This window comes from Brassica rapa, chromosome A07 (assembly GCF_000309985.2).
Source record: "Brassica rapa cultivar Chiifu-401-42 chromosome A07, CAAS_Brap_v3.01, whole genome shotgun sequence".
NCBI classification, from domain to species: Eukaryota; Viridiplantae; Streptophyta; class Magnoliopsida; order Brassicales; family Brassicaceae; genus Brassica; species Brassica rapa.
The window spans coordinates 18,663,655-18,684,820 of record NC_024801.2 but is presented as its reverse complement, the minus strand read 5'-3'; the positions used below and the strand labels follow the sequence as shown (position 1 = coordinate 18,684,820).

Here is a 21,166-nt window from a genome sequence, read left to right as displayed (position 1 = left end):
CCTGAAGGGTAAAAGGTAATAATTATCTTTTGTTTCTTCACTGATTTTTCTTTCCCCATTATCAGCGTTAGAATCGATCATTGAACCTCTCTCAAAGATCCACCTCCTCTTCTTATTATACGACTAAGATCTTCTCGATTCCAGATTTCTCTTCTTCTTCTCTTGTTCGCGATCCAACATAAATTTCTAAAATTTCGAGAGAGAGACGATATCTAGGGTTTCGTGGGAGGAGTTTGCTCTAGCGTGTTTTCAGGTGAAAGTAAATGGTGGATCACCTTACCCTCCACTCTATTTCATCTCCCTTTCCACGAAACCATATCTGTAATCATTCGAGTCTCTGCTTCGATAGTGTTAGAGTTCTTCCACAATCACCAGGTGCGACGCAAAAGCGATGCTGAGCGTGATCCGAGTGCATCTCCCTTCCGAGATTCCTATCGTTGGCTGTGAATTAACTCCTTACGTCCTTGTTCGCCGCCCCGATAAGTCCGCCGCCACTGACGATGTCCCTGAATCAGCTCCCCTCGATGGCTACTTCTTGAGATACAGATGGTAAAGTTTGAAACTTTCTCTGCTGTTGATCATGGGTTTTGTGACTTTTGTCTGATCGTTTGTTTTTATGGATCATTTGGCGAATTGGGGTTTACTCAAAGTTTGAAACTTTGATCTAAAGTTCAGAGAATTCTGATTTGGGTCGTTAAGAGAATTGCTAATTTGTTTGATCTAAAGTTCACTCTTTTGTTTTATTTGGTTTTATTTGAAGGTATCGAGTACAGAGTGATAAGAAAGTAACGATTTGTAGTGTGCATCCAACGCAGCAAGCCACTTTACAATGCGTATTCTGTTCAAAGCGTAAAGCCCTTGTTTCCAAAAGCTACCACTGTTCTCCCAAATGCTTTGTAGACGCGTGGCAGCATCACAAGACCTTACACGAGCGAGCTGCTGCAGAGAACGGGAACGAGGAAGATGATCAGTTAGTCCGGTTTAACAGCACCGGCTCTGGAGTTCTCTCCGGTACCTTGTCCGGTTCCATGTCTAATCTTAACCTCGCCGGTAACGGTCCAACGCCGTTTTATCCTTCTAGTATCACGCAGAAGAGTGGAGGAGAGACGTTGGTCGAGGTCGGGAGCTGCAAAACGTACACGCCAACGGCTGATGATATTGGCTATGTTCTGAAGTTCGAGTGTGTTGTGGCGAATGCTGAGAGTAAACAGGTTGTGGGACATCCTAGTACTATTTTGACTTCACGTGTTATCCCTGCTCCTTCTCCGAGTCCGCGTAAGCTTATCCCTGTAAATGGAGCTGATGTGATGGGTCACTTGGATCAAGATGGTCGGATTCAGTCTGCAGGATCGTTCACTGTTCTTTCTTATAATATTTTGTCTGATACTTCGGCAAGTAGCGACCTGTATAGTTACTGTCCTCCTTGGGCTCTTTCTTGGTCGTATAGAAGACATAATCTGTTAAGGGAGATCGTTGGTTATCGTGCTGATGTTGTTTGCCTACAAGAGGTATAATGTTTTTTTTACATGGACTTTGTTTAAGCATTATAAACGAACAAAATGTTCATTGTTCTTTCTTTATCTGGCAGGTACAAAGTGATCATTTCCATGAAATTTTTGCTCCTGAGTTGGATAAACATGGGTATCAAGCTCTCTACAAGAGGAAGACTAATGAGGTTTGGTCATTTGATTCCATTCCCTCACTACTTTTTTTGGAGAGTCTATTAAACGTAGCTTACTGATTGCTAGGTTCTCAGCGGGAGTACAAGTGCGATTGATGGCTGTGCAACATTTTTCAGACGGGATAGATTTTCACATGTCAAGAAATATGATGTTTGTATCTTTTCTTTAGTGTTTAGTTGCTCTATCTGTTTAGATCCTCATGCTAGTTCACGGGAATGTTAATCCAGGTTGAATTCAATAAGGCAGCTCAGTCTTTGACTGAGGCTATAATCCCTCCTACGCAGAAGAGAACTGCTTTAAACCGACTAGTTAAGGTACTTTTGACATGCTATAAGTCGTAGCTGATACTTAGAGAGTTGTTGTTTTACATCACACCATCACTGATTCCCGTTATCGTCATGTCTTAGGATAACATTGCGTTAATAGTTGTTCTTGAAGCAAAATTTGGTAATCAACCTGTTGATTCTTCAGGGAAGCGCCAGCTTATCTGTGTGGTAAAGTTTCCTTCTTCTTCTTCTTCTTCTTCTTCCCATTCACTTGTTTGTTTCTGTTCTGCGTGAAAGCTGGCTAATTATCTCAATTTTGGCTGCTGTAGGCAAACACACATGTAAATGTACAACAAGAACTGAAGGACGTGAAGCTCTGGCAGGTATGTGTATCTCTCTATCCTAAGGAACTCGAAATTTCATTGAACTCAAAGAGGATTAGTATTCACACCTCAGTATCTCTGTGTATTCTTTTGAGTTCAGGTTCATACCTTATTAAAGGGGCTAGAGAAGATAGCTGCTAGTGCGGATATTCCTATTCTTGTTTGTGGAGACTTCAACACCCTTCCCGGAAGGTTTTTTGTTAAATTCTTTTGACCTGATTTATCAAATTCGATATGCTCTTTAATGATTATTGGTGTAGAAAAGCTAAAAGATCTGCTTTTTGGAATTTGTTATTTATTGCAGTGCACCTCATACACTTCTTGTAATGGGAAAGGTTGATCCACTACACCCAGATCTATTGGTTGATCCCCTTGGAATCTTGCGTCCTCAAACCAAACTGACTCATCAGTTGCCTCTGGTAACATTTTTGGTTTTTCCTTCTGTTCACCGTTTATGTTACCTCTCTTGTGGATCTTTGATAAGAGAAGTTGTTTCAGGTGAGTGCCTACTCATCTTTTGTGAGACCGGGAACGGGTCTTGGACTGGAACAACACAGAAGGAGAATGGATCTTAATACAAACGAGCCTTTGTTTACCAATTGTACAAGGGACTTCATTGGTACTCATGACTATATATTTTATACAGGTATCACCACTTCTTAACTCACCCTCTCCTACTTCATCAGAAAGATAACAAGTTAACTAAGCCGGAAGATCTTGCTCTTTGGTTTTCAGCGGATACGTTAATGGTGGAGTCTTTATTGGAATTGCTGGATGAAGATGGATTGAGGAAAGATACAGCTCTTCCTTCCCCTGAATGGTCTTCTAATCACATTGCTCTCTTGGCTGAGTTTCGATGCATGCCTAGAACCAGACGCTAACCACCTTCACCTTGATAGGGTTTTTTTTTCTTTTGGTTTCCGGTTTTAAAATCGGATTATGACAGGAACTCTTTTAGACAAGACCTCTACCAAAGTATGTAATAGAGAGGACACAAAGGTCTGAAGTTGTTCTGGTCCAGAGTAAAGGCAGTTCACTTTCTTAAGTTGGGTCATTGTTTGTAATGACCTCTGTGTTGCTATTATAAATCCTTCCATTTTTAATAAAAGTTATTGTTTATGATTAAACATAATGCTTTGTAAGGACTATAGAGAACTCGTGAAAAATAATAGTCGACTAGGAGTTTTTGTTTTGCTTCTTTCACATGCACAAGTGAAGACTCACTCGTGTCTACATAAATAAACCATTTAGAGAGCGAACATACACATACGATGCTCTCTATTAGTAAAACAATAGAGATAAGAGAGAGGACTAATTGTGTTTTTTTGAAGAACTGGAGTCAACAAACAGCTTAGTCCCAAGCACTGGCCACTCCAGGGCCGTAGCCTTGGTTAGGAACGGTTCCATATCCTCCACCGTAGTAAGCACCACCTCCTCTGCCGTATGGTACATAACCACCAGGAACGGCTCCATAACCACCACCTGGTACGTTTCCATATCCACCAGGCATTGCTCCATATCCACCACCGGGAACGGCACCATATCCTCCTCCACCACCACCATAGTAGCCACCACCACCGCCTCCTCCTTGGCCAAAAGATTCTCTCCTGAAGTCACGGCCACCAAACCGCCCACCAGATCGTCGGTTCTTACCACCTCCAAATGAAGCACGAGATGCATACCGACTAAGCCAGTCAGGGACCTCCTGGTTTGCTTCCTGCATTAGCTCAGCTAGTGGCTTGGCCATTGATGTGTTGTTATCATTGAAGAAAGCAGTTGCTAGTCCTGAATTGCCTGCACGTCCTGTTCGTCCGATACGGTGGACATAGTCATCGATATCGTTTGGTAGATCAAAGTTAACCACATGGGCCACGTGTGGAATGTCAAGACCACGTGCTGCCACATCAGTTGCAACCAAAATAGGTGTCCGCCCAGTCTTGAATGATCTCAGTGCCACTTCTCTTTCCTTGTATGCATAATAAAACGATATGGTATCAGGTTCGGTTGCACTGTACTATACATTTTCTGATATGAACAACTCACTAACCTGTTGTGACCTATCACCGTGGATGGTCGTTGCTGGGAATCCGTTCATGCACAACCAATTCTCCAACGAGTCAGCTCCCTTCTTTGTCTCCACAAATACAAGAGTCAAAGCTTGCTGTAAAATAAAATTAACAGGATCGTCAAGGTGCTCTTGAACCGGAATGCATCATATAGAACAAAGCGGCAAATGAAAGGAGAACTAGTATTAACTATGTTAAGTTTTAACCAAGAAACCAACTATATTGGTTTGCATTACCTTTCCTTGGTTACCATTCTCCCTCTGAGCATGAAGAAGGTCCATTAAATGGCTTCTTTTGTCAGAATCGTGAACAAATTCTACTCTTTGGACTATTAAATCCGTACTTGAACCCACTCTTCCAACAGCCAGAAATATGTAATTTGAAAGAAAATCAGATGCAAGTCTCTGCACACAAAATAAAACAAAGTTAAGCACATATAGAATTGGGAAGAGCATTTTCTGCACAGAACGTAACTTCTATCTTGTGGTTTTAACTTTAAGAGGCAAACTTATTGCAAGTCTTAACTAAACAACAAAAGTTACGAGTCAGCGATGTGAAAATACAAGAAAGACTTAGTTGAATCTCTTCACCCGTAAGGAAAAACACACAGAAAATGACATGTGAAAGAGTTCCACAAACCTGTATCTCCCTAGGAAATGTAGCACTGAACAGCATTGTCTGCCGGACACCAGGAGGAGGCATATCCATCTGCTGAACGATCTTCCTGATTTGCGGTTCAAAACCCATGTCCAGCATCCTATCCGCCTCATCAAGTGCTAGGTATTTTACCATCTGTAGTGAGACTCTACCTCTCTCAAGCAAATCATTTAATCTCCCAGGAGTTGCAACAAGAATATCAACTCCTCTTTCAAGCTCCCGTATCTGTAAAACAGAAAAATAAGAACAGATTAGCAAGAACATCGGACTTACTATCATGAAATACATAGCTGATTCCTAAAACTCTTCATCTGAAGGATATAATAGTTTAATTATCATACACCCACGTATACAGGAGGAATTCTGGTATAATACAGAGCAAAGCCTAGCCAGGGCATGTCATCAACCAAGCTAAGAGCTAACACAACTGTCAGAATATAACTTAACAAGGCGGACTGAGAAATCTAGTGTAATAACAGCCTGGAAAAGCACACAAAATCTCTCCTTTTTCACACACAGAATGTACAGGACGTGAAAAACGTTGAGGTCATCAAACAGTAACAGAAACCTGTTGGTTGACTGGTGTTCCTCCATAAGCAACCACAACTTTCACACCAGTTTGATAGGAGAACTTTCTAGCTTCATCATGTATCTGCCAAAAGAAACATAAAACAGACAGTTTTTTATGAAATCTTCACCGGAATGTACGAAGGATAAAGATTGATATTAGAGCAGTGATTTCAGACCTGACATGCCAACTCCCTTGTTGGTGAGAGAATGACAGCAAGAGGATACACTCCCCGAACTCCACGTGGTCTCTCCACATGCTGCTGCTCCTTCATAATCCCACTAATAATAGGAAAACAAAACGCAGCTGTCTTCCCAGACCCCGTCTGAGCACAAGCCATCAAATCCCTCCCAGCAGCCAAGATGGGAATCGCATTACGCTGCACAGGGGTCGGCTTCACGTACTTGCACCTCTGGATATTAAGATTCAGAGCCTCTCCAAGGTCTATCTCAGCAAATGTATTAACAGGAGGCGGCACATTATCCCCACTTGTCTCGATGGGAATATCTTCATACGCCTCAAAGTTAATGCCTGTGTTCTCCTGCTCGTCAGCAACCGGCTCTACATTCCCATCATTACCAAACGGGTTAGTTTCAGTATCCCTACGGTCCCAACCTCCACTCCTGTTATTCCAACCTCCACCACCTCCTCCTCTACCAACATAGCCTCCGCCTCCGCCTCCGCCTCCTCGACCACCATAACCTTGGCCTCCTCTACCACCATAACCACCACCACCACCATATCCTCCACGATCGCTACCAGGTGAAGCTCCACGGCCCCTAAGATGAGGAGGCACGTAGTTGGTTCGCGAGGGACGAGAGTTCCCGTAACCCCAACCAGATGGTGCTCTCTCCGCTTCAGAAACATCAGCCCATGATGAACTCATACTCGCAAATTACAACCTACAACTGATTTTTCAAACCTCCAACTTCGTCTTCTTCGATTTAAGACTAGATCAAAGCCCTGGAGAAGATCGTAACCAATTTAAGTTAGAAACAAGTTTCATCTGTGCATGTACCAAACAAGAAACATCCATATACTGAAATATGCAGATCGATTCAGCATAATCACGACGAACTAACAATAAGCTGAGAACAATCAACTTCTAAAATCAAAAAATGCACAAAATCACTAAACCCTAGAAGCAAGAGGAAATCGAACAGGCCATCGCTGTATATAGACGAAGCAACGAAACCATGCACAGAGAGAGAGATGAAGCGAGACCTTAAGAAGCTCGAATAGGAGGAATATAGAATCTAGATGAAGGATCAATGGTGTACGGAGGATATAAACCCTAGTTCTTCTTCGTCTCGCGATCGCACACGAAGCAAAGTTTCTGGGAAATGAGCAAAAGATGGGAAGAGAAGAAGATATTTGTATTTCGATGAACCTTTTTGTTATTTCCAAAGCTTTCTTTTTCAGGTTGTTTGCCGTTTTCGCTAAAGAAAAGCGTGCCGGCGTGGCTGTAACGAATTAAACTGTGTGTCGGGCATTAATTATCTTAGCGCGTGATGGAAACGACGAGGAGGGATTGGATGGAGGCGAATATTTATTATGGTCTGGACAAGAATAATTACTGACAAATTTAGAAATTAATTGCCAGAAGAGTATTACCAATTTATTTTTAAACAAATGCTCTATATTTGCGTATATGCTGGAAAAAGCCTAATTTATTACATTTTATTGGAAAGAGTCTCGGCTATCATTTTCATTTTAAAGTATCATATACACCCTCAATATGTGATTTTCAAAAATTTTGGCAAAAATATGTGATTTTACAAAATATCAACCTATAAGTTTTTATTTTGAAATAGCTGTAATGTTGTATAGGTGTATAAAAATATTATAGTCTGCACAGTGCACTGCAGCCTTTCGTTGTCCTTCTGAAATTTTCTTATAGAAACTACCTACAAATTTAAAATTAATTACCAGAAAAGAATTATCAATTCTTTTGTTTTAAAACAAATTCCCTATATTTGAGTATATGCTGTAAAAACTATTTTATAATTTGAGAAAAATATGTGCCCATCATTTTCATTTAAAAGTATCCTATACACTCCCAAACATTTAATAATTTTCTTACTATTATTATGTTGGTTTGCAAACACTAAATAAAATAAAATAAAACATTTTTCAAATATGAAAATAAAGTTTTTTATTTTTATTATTTTTGTAATAGCTGTTAAATAATGTTGTATGTGTATAAAAAACTGTACGCTTTTTGAAAATAAAACACCGTATATTGGTTTGTCCGAAACAATCGATCTCACTAGGGTTCTGGGATAACTAGGGTTCATCAATCCTGTTGAGTTTTAGGGTCAAGTAGACGGTCTCTTCTACACTCCCACGTCAACATACAGCAGAAAGTCTCAGCCTTTTAGCTTCGTTAGTGTTGAATTGCTTTGAGAATTACAGTTAAAAGCAATGCTTAGCGTTATACGAGTTCATCTACCCTCGGAGGTACCTATTGTTGGCTGCGAACTCACACCTTACGTGCTTCTCCGGCGGCCGGATAAGACCGCCACCACCGATGATGTTCCAGAGTCAGCCCCACTTGAAGGTCACTTCTTGAAGTACAGATGGTAAGCTATACCAATAGCTTTGTCTCACTCTTTTACTTGATGTTCTTTGTTAAAGTTCAAATCTTTGTTCTTTTTTCAAAATTTTAAGACTGTGAGGGATGTTTCATTTGCAGGTATCGTGTACAAAGCGATAAGAAAGTTGCTATTTGTAGTGTGCATCCATCCAGGGAGGCGACATTACAGTGTCTAGGATGCATAAAGACAAAGGTTCCCGTCACCAAAAGCTACCACTGTTCAACTAAATGCTTCACAGACGCGTGGCAGCATCACCGTGTGTTGCACGAGCGTGCTGCCGCGGAAGGAAACGATGAAGAAGAAGAGTTGCTCCGTTTGAACAGTTCAGGCTCCGTCTCTAGCATCCTCAGCACCGTTAGTAGTTTAACAAACGGTTCATCGTCATCAGTTTATCCCTCAGCCATAACCCAAAAGACTGGCGCAGGAGGGGAAACACTTGTTGAGGTTGGACGCTCTAAGACATACACACCGATGGCTGACGATGTTGGGCAAGTTTTGAAGTTTGAGTGTGTAGTGGTCAATGCGGAGACAAAACAGAACGTGGGCCATTCGTGTACTATATTGACTTCTCGTGTTATTCCAGCTCCATCACCTTCTCCGCGTAGGATGATCCCTGTTAGTGGAACTGTGGATTCTAATGGCCGACCTATGTCTATGGGATCATTCACTGTGCTGTCCTATAATATATTGGCTGATGCGTATGCTAGTAGCGAGATATACAGTTACTGCCCCACATGGGCTCTTTCGTGGACATACCGTAGACAGAATTTATTACGGGAGATTGTTAAGTACCATGCAGATATAGTTTGTCTACAGGAGGTATTGCTTTTCTGGTTTAGTTCTGAACAAGTACACTTGTGTGAGTAGAGTAAGTTCATAGAGAAATAAAAATCACTTCCTTTCATCTTGCAGGTACAGAATGACCACTTTGATGAGTTTTTCGCTCCTGAGCTGGATAAGCATGGATACCAAGCTCTTTTCAAAAGGAAAACAAATGAGGTTTGTTTTGGCTCCTCCCCATGCTCACTTATGTTCACAGAATGTGCTGAACAGAACTTATTGATTCACTTGATAATTATTAGGTCTTCGTTGGTAATACAAACACAATTGATGGATGTGCTACTTTCTACAGAAGAGACAGGTTTTCTCATGTTAAAAAATATGAGGTATGTCCTAGTTTCACACTTTATTAGTTGTATCTATTTGGGTCCTTTTGCTTAAATCATCAAGCTACTCATCCAGGTTGAGTTCAACAAGGCTGCTCAATCTTTGACTGAGGCTCTTATTCCTGTGCCCCAGAAGAAAATTGCTTTGAATCGATTGGTTAAGGTATTCAAAGATGCTCTCTACTGTGCCATTCTAGTTTCCATACATTCTCTGTTTGATTTTCATGTAAAACTTATGTAGATTATTTCTTTTTGAAGGACAATGTAGCATTAATAGTTGTCCTGGAAGCAAAGTTCGGTAACCAGGCTGCTGATATTCCTGGGAAGCGCCAGCTTCTTTGTGTGGTGAGTTTTGCATCTTTTTGCATCTTCTTTTTTTTTTCCTTAAAGGTCTCTTGGTGATCATTTTTTTCTCTATGTTATTGGTTTGTTGAGTGCAGGCTAACACACATGTAAACATTTCTCATGAATTGAAGGATGTAAAGCTCTGGCAGGTTCGTTATATTGATTGTAAAAAAAAGAAAACTTTGCGGATTTCGGATTTTAGCATCACTTACTAAGTCACATTTGGTTATTGCTCAAAACAGGTTCACACATTATTGAAGGGACTGGAAAAAATAGCTGCCAGTGCAGATATTCCAATGCTTGTGTGTGGTGATTTCAATACAGTACCAGCAAGGTGTTATACCCAATATGTCAAAATCTAGATCAGATTATGATTCTGCTCTCTAGCTGTATTAATTTTGAGAGTTTCTTCCAAATATTTTCAGTGCTCCTCATTCACTTCTTGCTGTGGGGAAGGTTGATCCAATGCACCCAGATTTGATGGTTGACCCTCTTGGAATTTTGCGTCCTCACACCAAACTAACTCATCAGCTGCCATTGGTATGAAATACATACTTCAAAATCTTAAGAATTGCTACATATGTATAATCATCTTACCTTGCGAGCCATGCAGGTTAGTGCTTACTCGTCCTTTGCAAGAATGGGAGGCAGCCTTACTGCTGAGCAGCAAAGGAGAAGAATGGATCCTGCCTCAAATGAACCCTTGTTTACCAACTGTACCAGGGATTTCATAGGCACACTTGATTACATATTTTACACAGGTTCCTCCCCTATGCCTGCAAATTTGCAACTCAGTCTTCTTTTTCGTTCTGTAAACATTTTACCTTTATATGGTTTCAGCGGATACGCTAACAGTGGAATCCTTATTGGAGCTGCTGGATGAAGAGAGCTTGAGGAAGGACACGGCTCTTCCATCTCCAGAATGGTCTTCTGATCACATTGCACTTTTGGCTGAGTTCCGCTGCATGCCTAAGACCAGACGCTGATGCTGCAAACTCACAGATGAAGCAAATATTTTATGGAGATACCATAAGCTGTAACCGGTGCTTAAAGAAGGGACCCAGTGGAGATGATTAAGCTACATGAGGTAGTCTGGCAGATCGTGTGTCCATGTACTATATATCATAGGTTTATTTCCTTTCACCTCACTGTAAGAAGTATGATCACTTTATGGTTCCTTGTTTTTTTCTTCTCATAGTGATTCCTCTTTGCATGTAGATTTTTTCTTCCATGGCTTGTCATTGTAAGAGTGTAAACTTTAGATTCTTGAAGAAAATAGTGGCTTGAGTTTATGTTCACTTTTCTTGAGAATAAAATATCTGTTTGTGGCTCCAAGTCTCCCTGCACACAAATCCTATAGTATCAATGTTTTACACACTTTCTTTGTGGATATCTTGTAGAGATTGTGAAAACGGACTCTGAACAACTTTTACTTATTTATTTAGCCCTCCAATAACTACAAAAGGTTCAGAACTCAAATTTCAACCGAGACATGAGACGTGTCAACTAGTAGTCATTATTTAAACATTTTAAATAAGTTTCTTGCTTGTGATCAAAAAAAAAAAAGGTTTCTTGCAGAATTAGAACTTTGATTATCCCAAGTTGATAGTGAAACGTATGTATACAAGAAGCAAAAAGTCTGTTTATAAGTTTATAAAATGGCATATAGAGTACATTGTTGCATAAACTGGTGATTAGAGTCATGGGTTACAATCAAAATCGACAAAGGCTGGCTCTATTCATAACAGTAGCAATCATGTTTCTTGGTGTAAGATCAGACTTGAATCTAGACATAAAGGGATGTCAGGACTCCATGTCTGATCTCTACTCTTGTCTTCCTTTTGTCACTAGCAAAGCTAAAGCTCCAGACTCAACATGTTGCACCACACTCAAGGAAAAAATAGACAAAGGGCAGACCAAGAGATGTCTCTGCACTCTTGTCAAAGACAGGGATGATCCTGGTTTAGGGTTCAAAGTTGATGCCAACCGTGCAATGAGCCTTCCTTCCACTTGTCATGTCCCTGCAAATATCTCACAATGCCCAGGTCAGAAACTTCATACCATAATCTCCTCTGCAATATCTTCTGGAAACATAGAAGCAGATGATTTACATAGTCACAAAATTATATATTTCTTATTATCTCATTTTTCTGCAAGAAGAGCTTCTACATTTGCCTCCAGATTCAGTAGCCGCTAAGATTTTTAAGCAATTCACTGAAGCCTTACAAAATGTTGAACCTCGAGGTACTAATACTACTCTTTTGACTATAAATAGTGCACATATGATTCCATCCCGTTTCTATGAACTAGTAGAAAAAATAACAAAGAAACAAAAAATATTGCAGCAGTCCCCACAAGTTCAAGCGTCAAAAGAAGAGACACGAAGCAATTTGGTCTAGTGATAGCTGGAGCTTTCTCAGTATGGTACCTACTGTAATCCTTTGTTATGAAAGTTAATAAATGCAACTAAACCCACTATACATGTCGTATCTATCAGTTATGGATGTACCATGCTTGATGCTTGTTAATAAAACATATTGTGTTCTCTTAGCATCTCATTACAGATATTATGTGATGGTATGTTAATATAACTGAAGAGAATACTCGTATGGAGCTAGATGTTGTTGAGAATCCTGGAGTTGAGAGCAAATTAGCTGTGTACGTTGAAGCATGTCAGACAATGAAAGTTTCAGAGATTCAGAAGACGAATAGCAATAGCAGTTGAATCCAATGCTAGACATGTATCACAGAATTAAACTAGAAATTGTATTTCACCAAGAAAGATTGTCAACAACACAAGAAAGAAGAACAAATTGGATTTCAAACCAACAAATGAATTTGTTAGAAGAAACCAACAAGATCAAAATCTTAAGAAACTAGTCTATTTTTTAGGCCAAATCCTAAAAATAGCCTGAAAACAAAAACAGAGACTCACCTACAAGGATACAAGCAAGATTAGTTTATATCTATCTCTTGAATGAGAGATCTCAAAGGTGAGGGGCAAAATACATGTGCTCTCTTGGGAACATAAGAAGAAACAAAGAGTCAGATTTAAAGGACGCAAAATTGACAAGCCTTAATTGGCTAATCCCAAGCACTGGTCACTCCTCCACCATAGCCACCACTTGGAGCACCACCATATCCACCACCACTTGGAGCACCACTGTATCCACCACCACCATAGCCTCCTCCTCCTCCATAGTAGTCATTGCCACGGCCACCACCACGGCCACCACCACTACCGAAAGAGCCTTCTCTTCTGAAGTCACGGCCACCAAACCGACCACCACCCCGTTTCTTACCACCGCCAAATGAAGCACGTGAAGCGTATCTTGTGAGCCACTCAGGCACCTCTTGATTGGCCTCTTGCATCAGTTCAGCGAGCTGCCTAGCCAGTTGTGCATTTTTCTCATTAAAGAAGGCTGTTGCTACGCCAGATTTGCCTGCACGTCCTGTTCGTCCGATGCGGTGAACATAGTCATCAATGTCATTTGGTAGATCAAAGTTCACTACATGAGCCACATGTGGAATGTCAAGACCACGTGCTGCCACGTCTGTTGCAACCAAAATGGGCGTCCTCCCAGTCTTGAAGGACCTCAGTGCCACTTCTCTTTCCTTAAATGCATAATAACAGAAAGTAGTAGTCAGATTTAGTCAACAGAGAACAAACTTCTTGATAATGAACTTGAAAGAGGTCATTCAGTAATATGAACCAGCTTGTTATTAAAAACATAGGTTGCTTTAGCTTTAGTTGGAGTGAAGTGTATATTTTACTTCACGATAGCAAGGTTTGATTCACATTAACATTAAAGAAATTATCAATCAACGAACAGTTTGGTTTTAGCTATTGCTGGAATAGAGTATATTGATAAAAACAGAATAGTAAGGTTTGATGTTAACATTGTCAATCAACGAACCTGTTGTGTTCTATCACCGTGTATGGAGGTTGCTGGAAACTCATTCATGCACAACCAATTTTCCAAAGCGTCGGCTGACCTCTTTGTCTCCACAAAAACCAACGTCAATGATTGCTGTGTATGAAAAGAAAAGTAAAGCCAGCAACAGTCAGGGCGTCAAGAATTATGATAATAGATCTTGGCTAAGTAAACAGTAGATGGGAACTCTCGCATTACCTTGTCTTGGGTCTCTCTCTGGGCGTGTAGCAGATCCATGAGATGACTTTTCTTGTCAGCCTCATGGACATACTCAACCCTTTGGGCAATTAAGTCAGTGCTTGAACCAACTCTTCCCACAGCCAAAAATATATAGTTTGACAGAAAATCAGATGCGAGTCTCTGTACAGAAACAAAAATGAAGAATTAATATAAACCTAAAGAACCAAATCTTCTTATGCTGAATATTATGCAGGCTGTTGTTCTCATATAACACGCATAAGGCATTTTGACTTCCTTGCCAGTCTAAAACTAAACCATCAAAGGTTCACCATCATGATTTGGGTAAGAACATTATTATCCTCTGACAGATTAAGCTCTGACTTTACTAGAATATAATTGAGCAAGAAAAGGGTGTTACGTGGACAAGTGAAACCAACCTGGATCTCCCTAGGAAACGTAGCACTAAACAACATTGTTTGTCTCATCCCACGTGGAGGCATGTCCATCTGTTCAACAATCTTTCTAATTTGTGGCTCAAAACCCATGTCCAGCATCCTGTCCGCCTCATCCAGAGCTAAAAATTTGATCATCTGCATTGAGACTCTAGCTCTTTCTAGCAAATCATTTAACCGGCCAGGAGTTGCCACAAGGATATCAACTCCTCTCTCAAGTTCCCTTAGCTGCACAAACAATAAAAGATGAAATCAACAAATCAATTCTTGAAAATTGATTGACTAACACCTGTAACCAGGATTAATTCCAATGCTTCTGCATATTACGCAATGATGATACAAGCGAAATGGCAATGCCAACTAGAATTCAAAAAAGTTTGTACGGTACAATATTAATTATGCACTGCTGACTTCAAAATCAAAACATAATTTCAAAAATGAGACTGGCTTAAGGAAGAACAGAGCTAGCAGAACCCAAACCAGTAAGCCGTAAGTTGCTATTAACTTAAAACAGACAACAGCCCTATAAGAATGAAACAATATCCAAAGACAAAGGCAGACAACCAAGAAAGAAAAATTATATGTGCATGATAATTACCTGCTGGTTAATAGGTGTTCCTCCGTAAGCAACAACGACCTTCACACCAGTTTGGTATGCGAATTTTTTTGCTTCATCATGAATCTAAAAAGAAAAGCAAAACGTCAACAATGTGTGTATATTAAAAAAATACACATACGTCTTGTCTGAAGAAATTCTATTCTGTGAGAGAATGAGTAGATTCTCTATGTTACCTGAGATGCCAGCTCCCTTGTTGGTGAGAGGATAACTGCAAGAGGGTAAACGGTCCGTGAACCACGAGGTCTCTGAAGATGCTGATCTCTCATAATTCCACTAATTATCGGAAAGCAAAACGCAGCAGTCTTCCCAGACCCTGTCTGAGCACATGCCATCAAATCCCTCTCTGCAAGAAGTATGGGAATGGCGTGACGCTGTACGGGTGTTGGCCTCACGTACTTGCACCTCCTGATGTTGAGATTCAATGCCTCCCCAAGATCAATGTCCGCAAAAGTGTTAACAGGAGGAGGCACGTCTCCTCCACTGGTCTCAATCGGAATATCTTCATAGGCATCAAAATTAATGCCAGTATTATCCTGAACGGCGGGTTCTAAATCAGCATCATCTCCAAACGGATTAACTTCACGGTCCCATCCTCCACCTCTGTTGTTCCAGCCACCACCACCGCCACCACCTCCTCGTCCACCATAACCTTGGCCGGGACGACCTACATCGTTCCTGTAGCCACCGCCTCCACCAACTCCACCTCCAGGAGCCCATCGAGAAGGTTGACCACCATACCCTGGACGATCATTCTGTGGCGAAGGAGCAACAGGGTCTGGTTGCCTGTTCCTTAAATGAGGAGGAACATAAGCAGGCTTTGCCCTGGAAACAGCCTTCTCTGAGTCAGCCACATCTGCCCATGATGCACTCATAACTGAAAGTTTGTCCTAAAATCTAGAAAAAGCTTGCAACTTTAAATAATCAAAACAACTGCAGCTGGTCCGGTTACTTGTTATCCTTGATAAGAATGAACCTGGCAAATTCCACAAATGTCTAGTTAGCAGAGAAGTGTAATCCAATAGCAGATGGGTGATTGTAAGTAAAGGAAGAGGCTTTATCGAAACCCATAAGCTGGAAAGATGAAACCCTCAAAAAATCTCAATCAGATCTATCAAATGACCAAGTTAGCAAAAGGTGGCTTTCTAAAAGCTCAAAATAGAGAGATACGTTCGCCGATAAACAAAGGAGAGAGGATCTATGGAGAGAGAGAGAGAGAACCTTAATAATCGGCAGAGAGAATCGAATCGAAACGAGGAAATCAATTCAACGGTAGTCGTTCACCCAACGGAGAAGCTCGAAGAAGAGAGAAAAACCCTAAATGTACTTGTTTTGCTTATTTTTGGATCGGACACAACACAACGCGAGAAAATAGATTTATTACCTTTTTTTACCAAAAAAAAGATTTATTACCTTTTTGTTTGATATTGTTGACATATGATTATAGGGTGTTTTTCAAAACCAACCCATATTTTCAAGTCAAACCCAAAACCAACCCTTTTTTTTTGTCCATACTATTCATCAATAAAATTTCCATATTATCCTTATATTTTTGAATTATTCACAAAATTGCCATTTTATTTATTTTTTTTATTAATTTTGAAATTAACAAAAAACCAAATACACCCTAACAATTTCTTCTTATTTACAAAAATGCCATCATCATCAATTTTTTCAACCACCATGAACCACCATTTTTGAGCTCTAAAACTCTAGAATTCAATTTTCAACCACTTTTTTTCTCGTTCTAACCCAAAAAACTACATTTCTTCTCATCTCTTCTACATTTCCATCTAAAAAACTCTCATAACTATCATTTTCATAATCATAAACTTCATATTTTCGAGTTTCTTCATTAGTGAATCGTTAAAGATGCTTTTTTTGCTCATATTTGGAGTTTGGACGGTTGAAAAGGTTGGAAACGAGCTTTACACATGAAAAAGGTAACTATTTACATGGTTTTCGTTCTTTTTCAGATCTGTGTCGCGACGGTAGACTGTTTTGTATGTCTACGCCTCCGTAGAGACTTACGATGCAGTCTATTTGTCAACGCACGGGTTAGTTTTGCAATTGACCAGACAATTTTTTTTTCTAACGCAGACTTCCCCAGTAGTCTCCGTCTTTACCTTTGACAACAAAAATAAAATTTTCGGTAGACTTACTAAGACGTCTACCTAAAAGAGGTTAGTTTTTCATTTGACCGAACTTTTGACTTTTCAAAATAGACTTCAACGGAAGTCTACAAAATGTAGACTGCCACCGAAGTCTATAAAAGGTCAGTTTTGCATTTGACCAAAACTTTGACTTCGTGGAATAGGTTAGTTTTGTGTTTGACCAAAAAGTTTAAAAAGCAATAAAAAATTTATTAAATTGTAGACTTCATATGCAGTCTTCTTATCTTAAAAAAAAAATGTAGACTGCGTATAAAGTCTACTTTTTTATTTTGGTCAAATGCAAAACCAACCTGTCGGATTTGAGAGTAGACTTCACAAGAAGTCTACACACCCGTAGACGTTCATTTCAATCTACTGATTTGAAGTCAAACTTGGTCAATTGCAAAACTAACCTCTTTCAAAAAAAATTCAAACATGTAGACTGCATATGAAGTCTAGTTCTGAAAGTCAAATCTTGGATGAATTCTGGTCAATTGCAAAAAGTAACCTTTTTAAATTGTAGACTGAAATGAAAGTCTACATGTACAAAATCACAACTTTTATTCAACTATAGAAAGCAACCCGTAAAATGGTCAATTGCAAAAACCAACCCAAAGAGTAGACCTATTTGACAGTCTACGTCTGTAAACTGAAAAGAACGTCTACATCTTCAGAGACTGAATATTAAGTCTGCATAGAAAAATCTATAAAAATGTGAATTTGTGTATTATTCATTAAATTTTTCTAGTTTTTTTGTTTGACAGTGTGTGTTAGTTAATCCTAATGGGTTTGAGTGATTTTGAAAAGAATTTTTTTAATAATTATGAAGGTATAATTCATTTAATTTGACAATGTTGTTAGCTAATAATTGTAGACGTATTTGTAAGTCTTCGTTTATAGTTTTGCTAATAAGGTTGAACTTGTTTTAAAGCTGAAGTCGGTGACTGTGGAATATAAATTTACATTCTCAGCATATAAGACAACGAAAACTCTGTATGTGGCTAAGTATCGTGTTCAAGGATGTGGTTGGAAACTTAGAGCGAGTGTGAAGCATGGGTCAAAGATATTTTGGGTGACAAAATATTCGAAAAGGATGAAGAATCGGAAAGGTTGAAGAATGTTCCTTGTGCATGATGGCTGTACACATGGTAAACTTCTTGAAATGACACAAGAAGATTATGATCTGGACAACAAAATTGAGAAGATTGTGCTAACCTATTCCTTACCAAACATCATTTAAAACAAATGACTCTGAATAGGAAAATACTCCTCTTATGCCAGTCACGAATAATCGACAAGTACGGAACTTGATCGAGTTATCTAAGACACACTTTGTACGCCTTTGTGTATCAAGCCTGCGCCAAATACACTAAATTTTTTTGGATTGACTATATTTTAGATAATAAGTGTAGACGTTTTTGTAAATCTACAAATGTAGACTGCAGTTGAAGTCTACGTCGTAAATTCTATTAAAAGTGTATTTGTGTATTATTCATCATATTTTTTCATGATTTAATTATTTTACAGTGTATGTTAGTAAAATTTTAATGGTCTTGGATGAATTTCACAATTTAATGTGTTATAATTATACACTTGATACTTATTGCAAATTGTTTTGATTAGTGTTATTCTTGAAAAATTTTGGGAAAATTTTGTATAGATTTTCTTCTTCTCACATGTATGTTAGTTTTTATTTTAGCTTATGGTGGTTTTACTTGTTTGGTTGGTTAGATCTTGTGAAAAATTGATATCTAACAAAAAATTAATAATATCATACAAGTGAAAACAACTAAAAATGAATACAATGTTTATAGATTATGCATTAAAAAATTATTTAAAAATTAATATTTTATTATGAAAGTTATTACAAAGCAATATATTAAAAAGTATTATTGAGTATGTTTGATTTTTCATAATCTTGATGCTTCAAATAAAGTCTTGGAAAAAGTACCTGCAAAATAAGATAGAGTTATGAGAAAAACATAAGATAAAAACTGAAATCATATTTTAGTAGACCTTTTATTAAGTCTACGTAAAGTTATTGTTTAGTAGACTTTAGTTGAAGTCTACACTAATGGAAAATTTTCATATCTAAAAGTGTGCATTTAGAAAATTTGAAAATACTTTGTTCTGGAAAATATTTCAAAAATAGTTTTTTGTCATCCTTGTAACAAAGCAAAAAGATAATGTATGAATCTATAAATTTAGTTCATTATAAACACAAAATATCTTATAATGAATATATGGAAAGCTTACATTTTTGGGAAGATGATTTGAAAACATTGGAAGAGAATACCTGCAAAATAAAATAAAATTATGAAAAATAAGATAAAAATTAAAATCATATTTGAGTAACTTCTAATGAAATATGCTTAAAAGTCAAGGCTAGTAGACTTCGTTTGAAGTCTACCAGCCGTAAGTTTTAAGTAGATTTCAAATGAAGTCTACTCTATAAAAAAAAATAGATCTGAAAAATAAATACACTAAAAATATGAAATAAGTTTAAATCTAAAAAACTTTTAAAAATATTATTTAGTAGACAAAATAGTTATAAATTAAAGACATATTAATATGAATTTTAATATGTAACTTTATTTGAATATAAATACTAGAACACATATTTTAAATCTATAGATGTAAACCTTACATTTCTAGGAGGAGAAGAGAACAACTATGGAAGAAAATACCTGCAAAATAAGATAAAAATATTAAAAAACATAGAAAAAAAATTAAAGTCATATTTTTGTAGACTTCCAATGAAGTATGCTTAAACTTTGTGGTTTAGTAAACTTCATATGAAGTCTGCAAGCTTTAGTAAACTTCTTTAGAAGTCTACACTGTCTGATAATTTTCAGATCTGAAAAAATCTATATATTTTGAAATGTGAAAATAATTTTAAATCTGAAAATACTTTTCATAATAGAATTTATAAGGTAAACTAGTAGCAAATTAATGTAGAGAGCTTGATCTATAAATTTATTTGAATATAAACATATAAATACATATTTAAAATCTATTAATCTAAAACTTACATTTTTAGAGGAGATGATGAAATCCATGAGTGATAATACCTACCAAAAAAAGATAATATTGTGAGAAATAAACATAAAAATACACATTTAAAATCTATAGATCTAAAACTTACATTTTTTAAAGGAGAAGATGAAAACCATGAATCATAATATCTAAAATGACAAGATAATATTGTGAGAAAGACTTGAGAAAATTTTAGAGAGAAAGAAGATAATGAGAGAGATTTGGAAACAATTGAGAGAATTTTAGAGAGAAGAGAGAAAGTTTTAGAGAGAAGGGAGAGAGTTTTAAAAACTTGTGCAGCCACTTTAGAGAGAGATTGTATAAATTTTGTTTATATAGGGAGACACAAATGTAACTAGGTTAAAATTTACGATACTGTAGACTTCGTTTGAAGTCTACTAAAATTAAAATTTTGGAGTAGATCTTACTATAACATAGTAGTCCTTTTTGGAAGTCTACTATAATAATTTAATTATTGTTATTTATTCTTTATTATTTTAGTAATTTTAATATATGATTTATTAAATTTATTTCTTTATTTTTTAATAGTTATAGTATATGATTTCACTTTTTTATTCGTAAGGAACTTAACTTAGTTTAAATATAATAATTTTTTGTAAAACAAATTGAAAAATATAGACTGAAAAAGACGTCTTCAGATAAATAGACTTTATTGTAGGTCTACGAAACCCTAAACCACAAATCTCAAACCCTAAATGTTTTGCTTGATAATCAAAAGTCTCATTTATACAAAATATAAACTACTAAAAATTAGTATGCAGATTTAAGTTAATAAAACAAAAAAAAAACAAAATCTAAAATCTAACCCTATGAAATCAACTACTAAAAGACATAACATGTTAGAACCTTTTGTTTCTAAACTATGAACATAGTCTAACACATGATAACTAAATTAGTATATATTCTTCAAAATTGTTCGATTATATGAAATTTTAATTTATTTACTTCATATTATCCATTATATTGATGATTAGTTAAAAATATCACAATAATTATTTTTATACATTTTCAAAATTAAATTATTAGATCAAATTAGAGTGTAG

The 21,166-nt window shown here is 37.5% G+C and overlaps 5 protein-coding genes across 6 annotated transcripts; 3 read left to right on the top strand and 2 right to left on the bottom strand.

Moving 5' to 3' along the window:
* The first annotated feature begins 23 nt into the window (after positions 1–23).
* Positions 24–3,458, top strand: LOC103830169 (carbon catabolite repressor protein 4 homolog 2). Its single transcript, XM_009105904.2, has 11 exons — positions 24–549; positions 761–1,508; positions 1,589–1,675; positions 1,749–1,832; positions 1,910–1,996; positions 2,090–2,176; positions 2,278–2,331; positions 2,432–2,523; positions 2,636–2,750; positions 2,830–2,977; positions 3,067–3,458. The coding sequence occupies exons 1-11, from the start codon at positions 392–394 to the stop codon at positions 3,210–3,212; spliced, it is 1,806 nt and encodes a 601-aa protein (XP_009104152.1). The 5' UTR covers positions 24–391; the 3' UTR covers positions 3,213–3,458.
* Positions 3,459–3,477: 19 nt separating this feature from the next.
* On the bottom strand, positions 3,478–7,051 carry LOC103830168 (DEAD-box ATP-dependent RNA helicase 52). Its single transcript, XM_009105903.3, has 7 exons — positions 6,847–7,051; positions 5,801–6,585; positions 5,623–5,706; positions 5,037–5,279; positions 4,634–4,801; positions 4,379–4,492; positions 3,478–4,297 (listed from the first exon to the last, which is right to left on the bottom strand). The coding sequence occupies exons 2-7, from the start codon at positions 6,506–6,508 to the stop codon at positions 3,683–3,685; spliced, it is 1,932 nt and encodes a 643-aa protein (XP_009104151.2). The 5' UTR covers positions 6,509–6,585; positions 6,847–7,051; the 3' UTR covers positions 3,478–3,682.
* A 249-nt stretch (positions 7,052–7,300) lies between these two features.
* LOC103830166 (carbon catabolite repressor protein 4 homolog 1) lies at positions 7,301–11,028 on the top strand. The gene is made up of 11 exons (XM_009105902.3): positions 7,301–8,204; positions 8,318–9,038; positions 9,132–9,218; positions 9,302–9,385; positions 9,462–9,548; positions 9,644–9,730; positions 9,826–9,879; positions 9,973–10,064; positions 10,156–10,270; positions 10,344–10,491; positions 10,571–11,028. The coding sequence occupies exons 1-11, from the start codon at positions 8,047–8,049 to the stop codon at positions 10,714–10,716; spliced, it is 1,779 nt and encodes a 592-aa protein (XP_009104150.1). The 5' UTR covers positions 7,301–8,046; the 3' UTR covers positions 10,717–11,028.
* Positions 11,029–11,305: 277 nt separating this feature from the next.
* Positions 11,306–12,283, top strand: LOC103830165 (protein YLS3). 2 transcript variants are annotated; one of them, XM_033274738.1, is made up of 3 exons: positions 11,306–11,775; positions 11,891–11,974; positions 12,079–12,283. In XM_033274738.1, the coding sequence occupies exons 1-3, from the start codon at positions 11,433–11,435 to the stop codon at positions 12,165–12,167; spliced, it is 516 nt and encodes a 171-aa protein (XP_033130629.1). In that variant the 5' UTR covers positions 11,306–11,432; the 3' UTR covers positions 12,168–12,283. The 2 variants fall into 2 exon arrangements, with proteins under 2 accessions (XP_033130629.1, XP_009104149.1); XM_009105901.3 differs by having other exon boundaries at positions 12,076–12,283.
* A 197-nt stretch (positions 12,284–12,480) lies between these two features.
* LOC103830164 (DEAD-box ATP-dependent RNA helicase 11) lies at positions 12,481–16,309 on the bottom strand. Its single transcript, XM_009105900.2, has 7 exons — positions 16,135–16,309; positions 15,090–15,889; positions 14,896–14,979; positions 14,283–14,525; positions 13,864–14,025; positions 13,648–13,761; positions 12,481–13,345 (listed from the first exon to the last, which is right to left on the bottom strand). The coding sequence occupies exons 2-7, from the start codon at positions 15,786–15,788 to the stop codon at positions 12,815–12,817; spliced, it is 1,833 nt and encodes a 610-aa protein (XP_009104148.1). The 5' UTR covers positions 15,789–15,889; positions 16,135–16,309; the 3' UTR covers positions 12,481–12,814.
* Between the last annotated feature and the right edge of the window lie 4,857 nt (positions 16,310–21,166).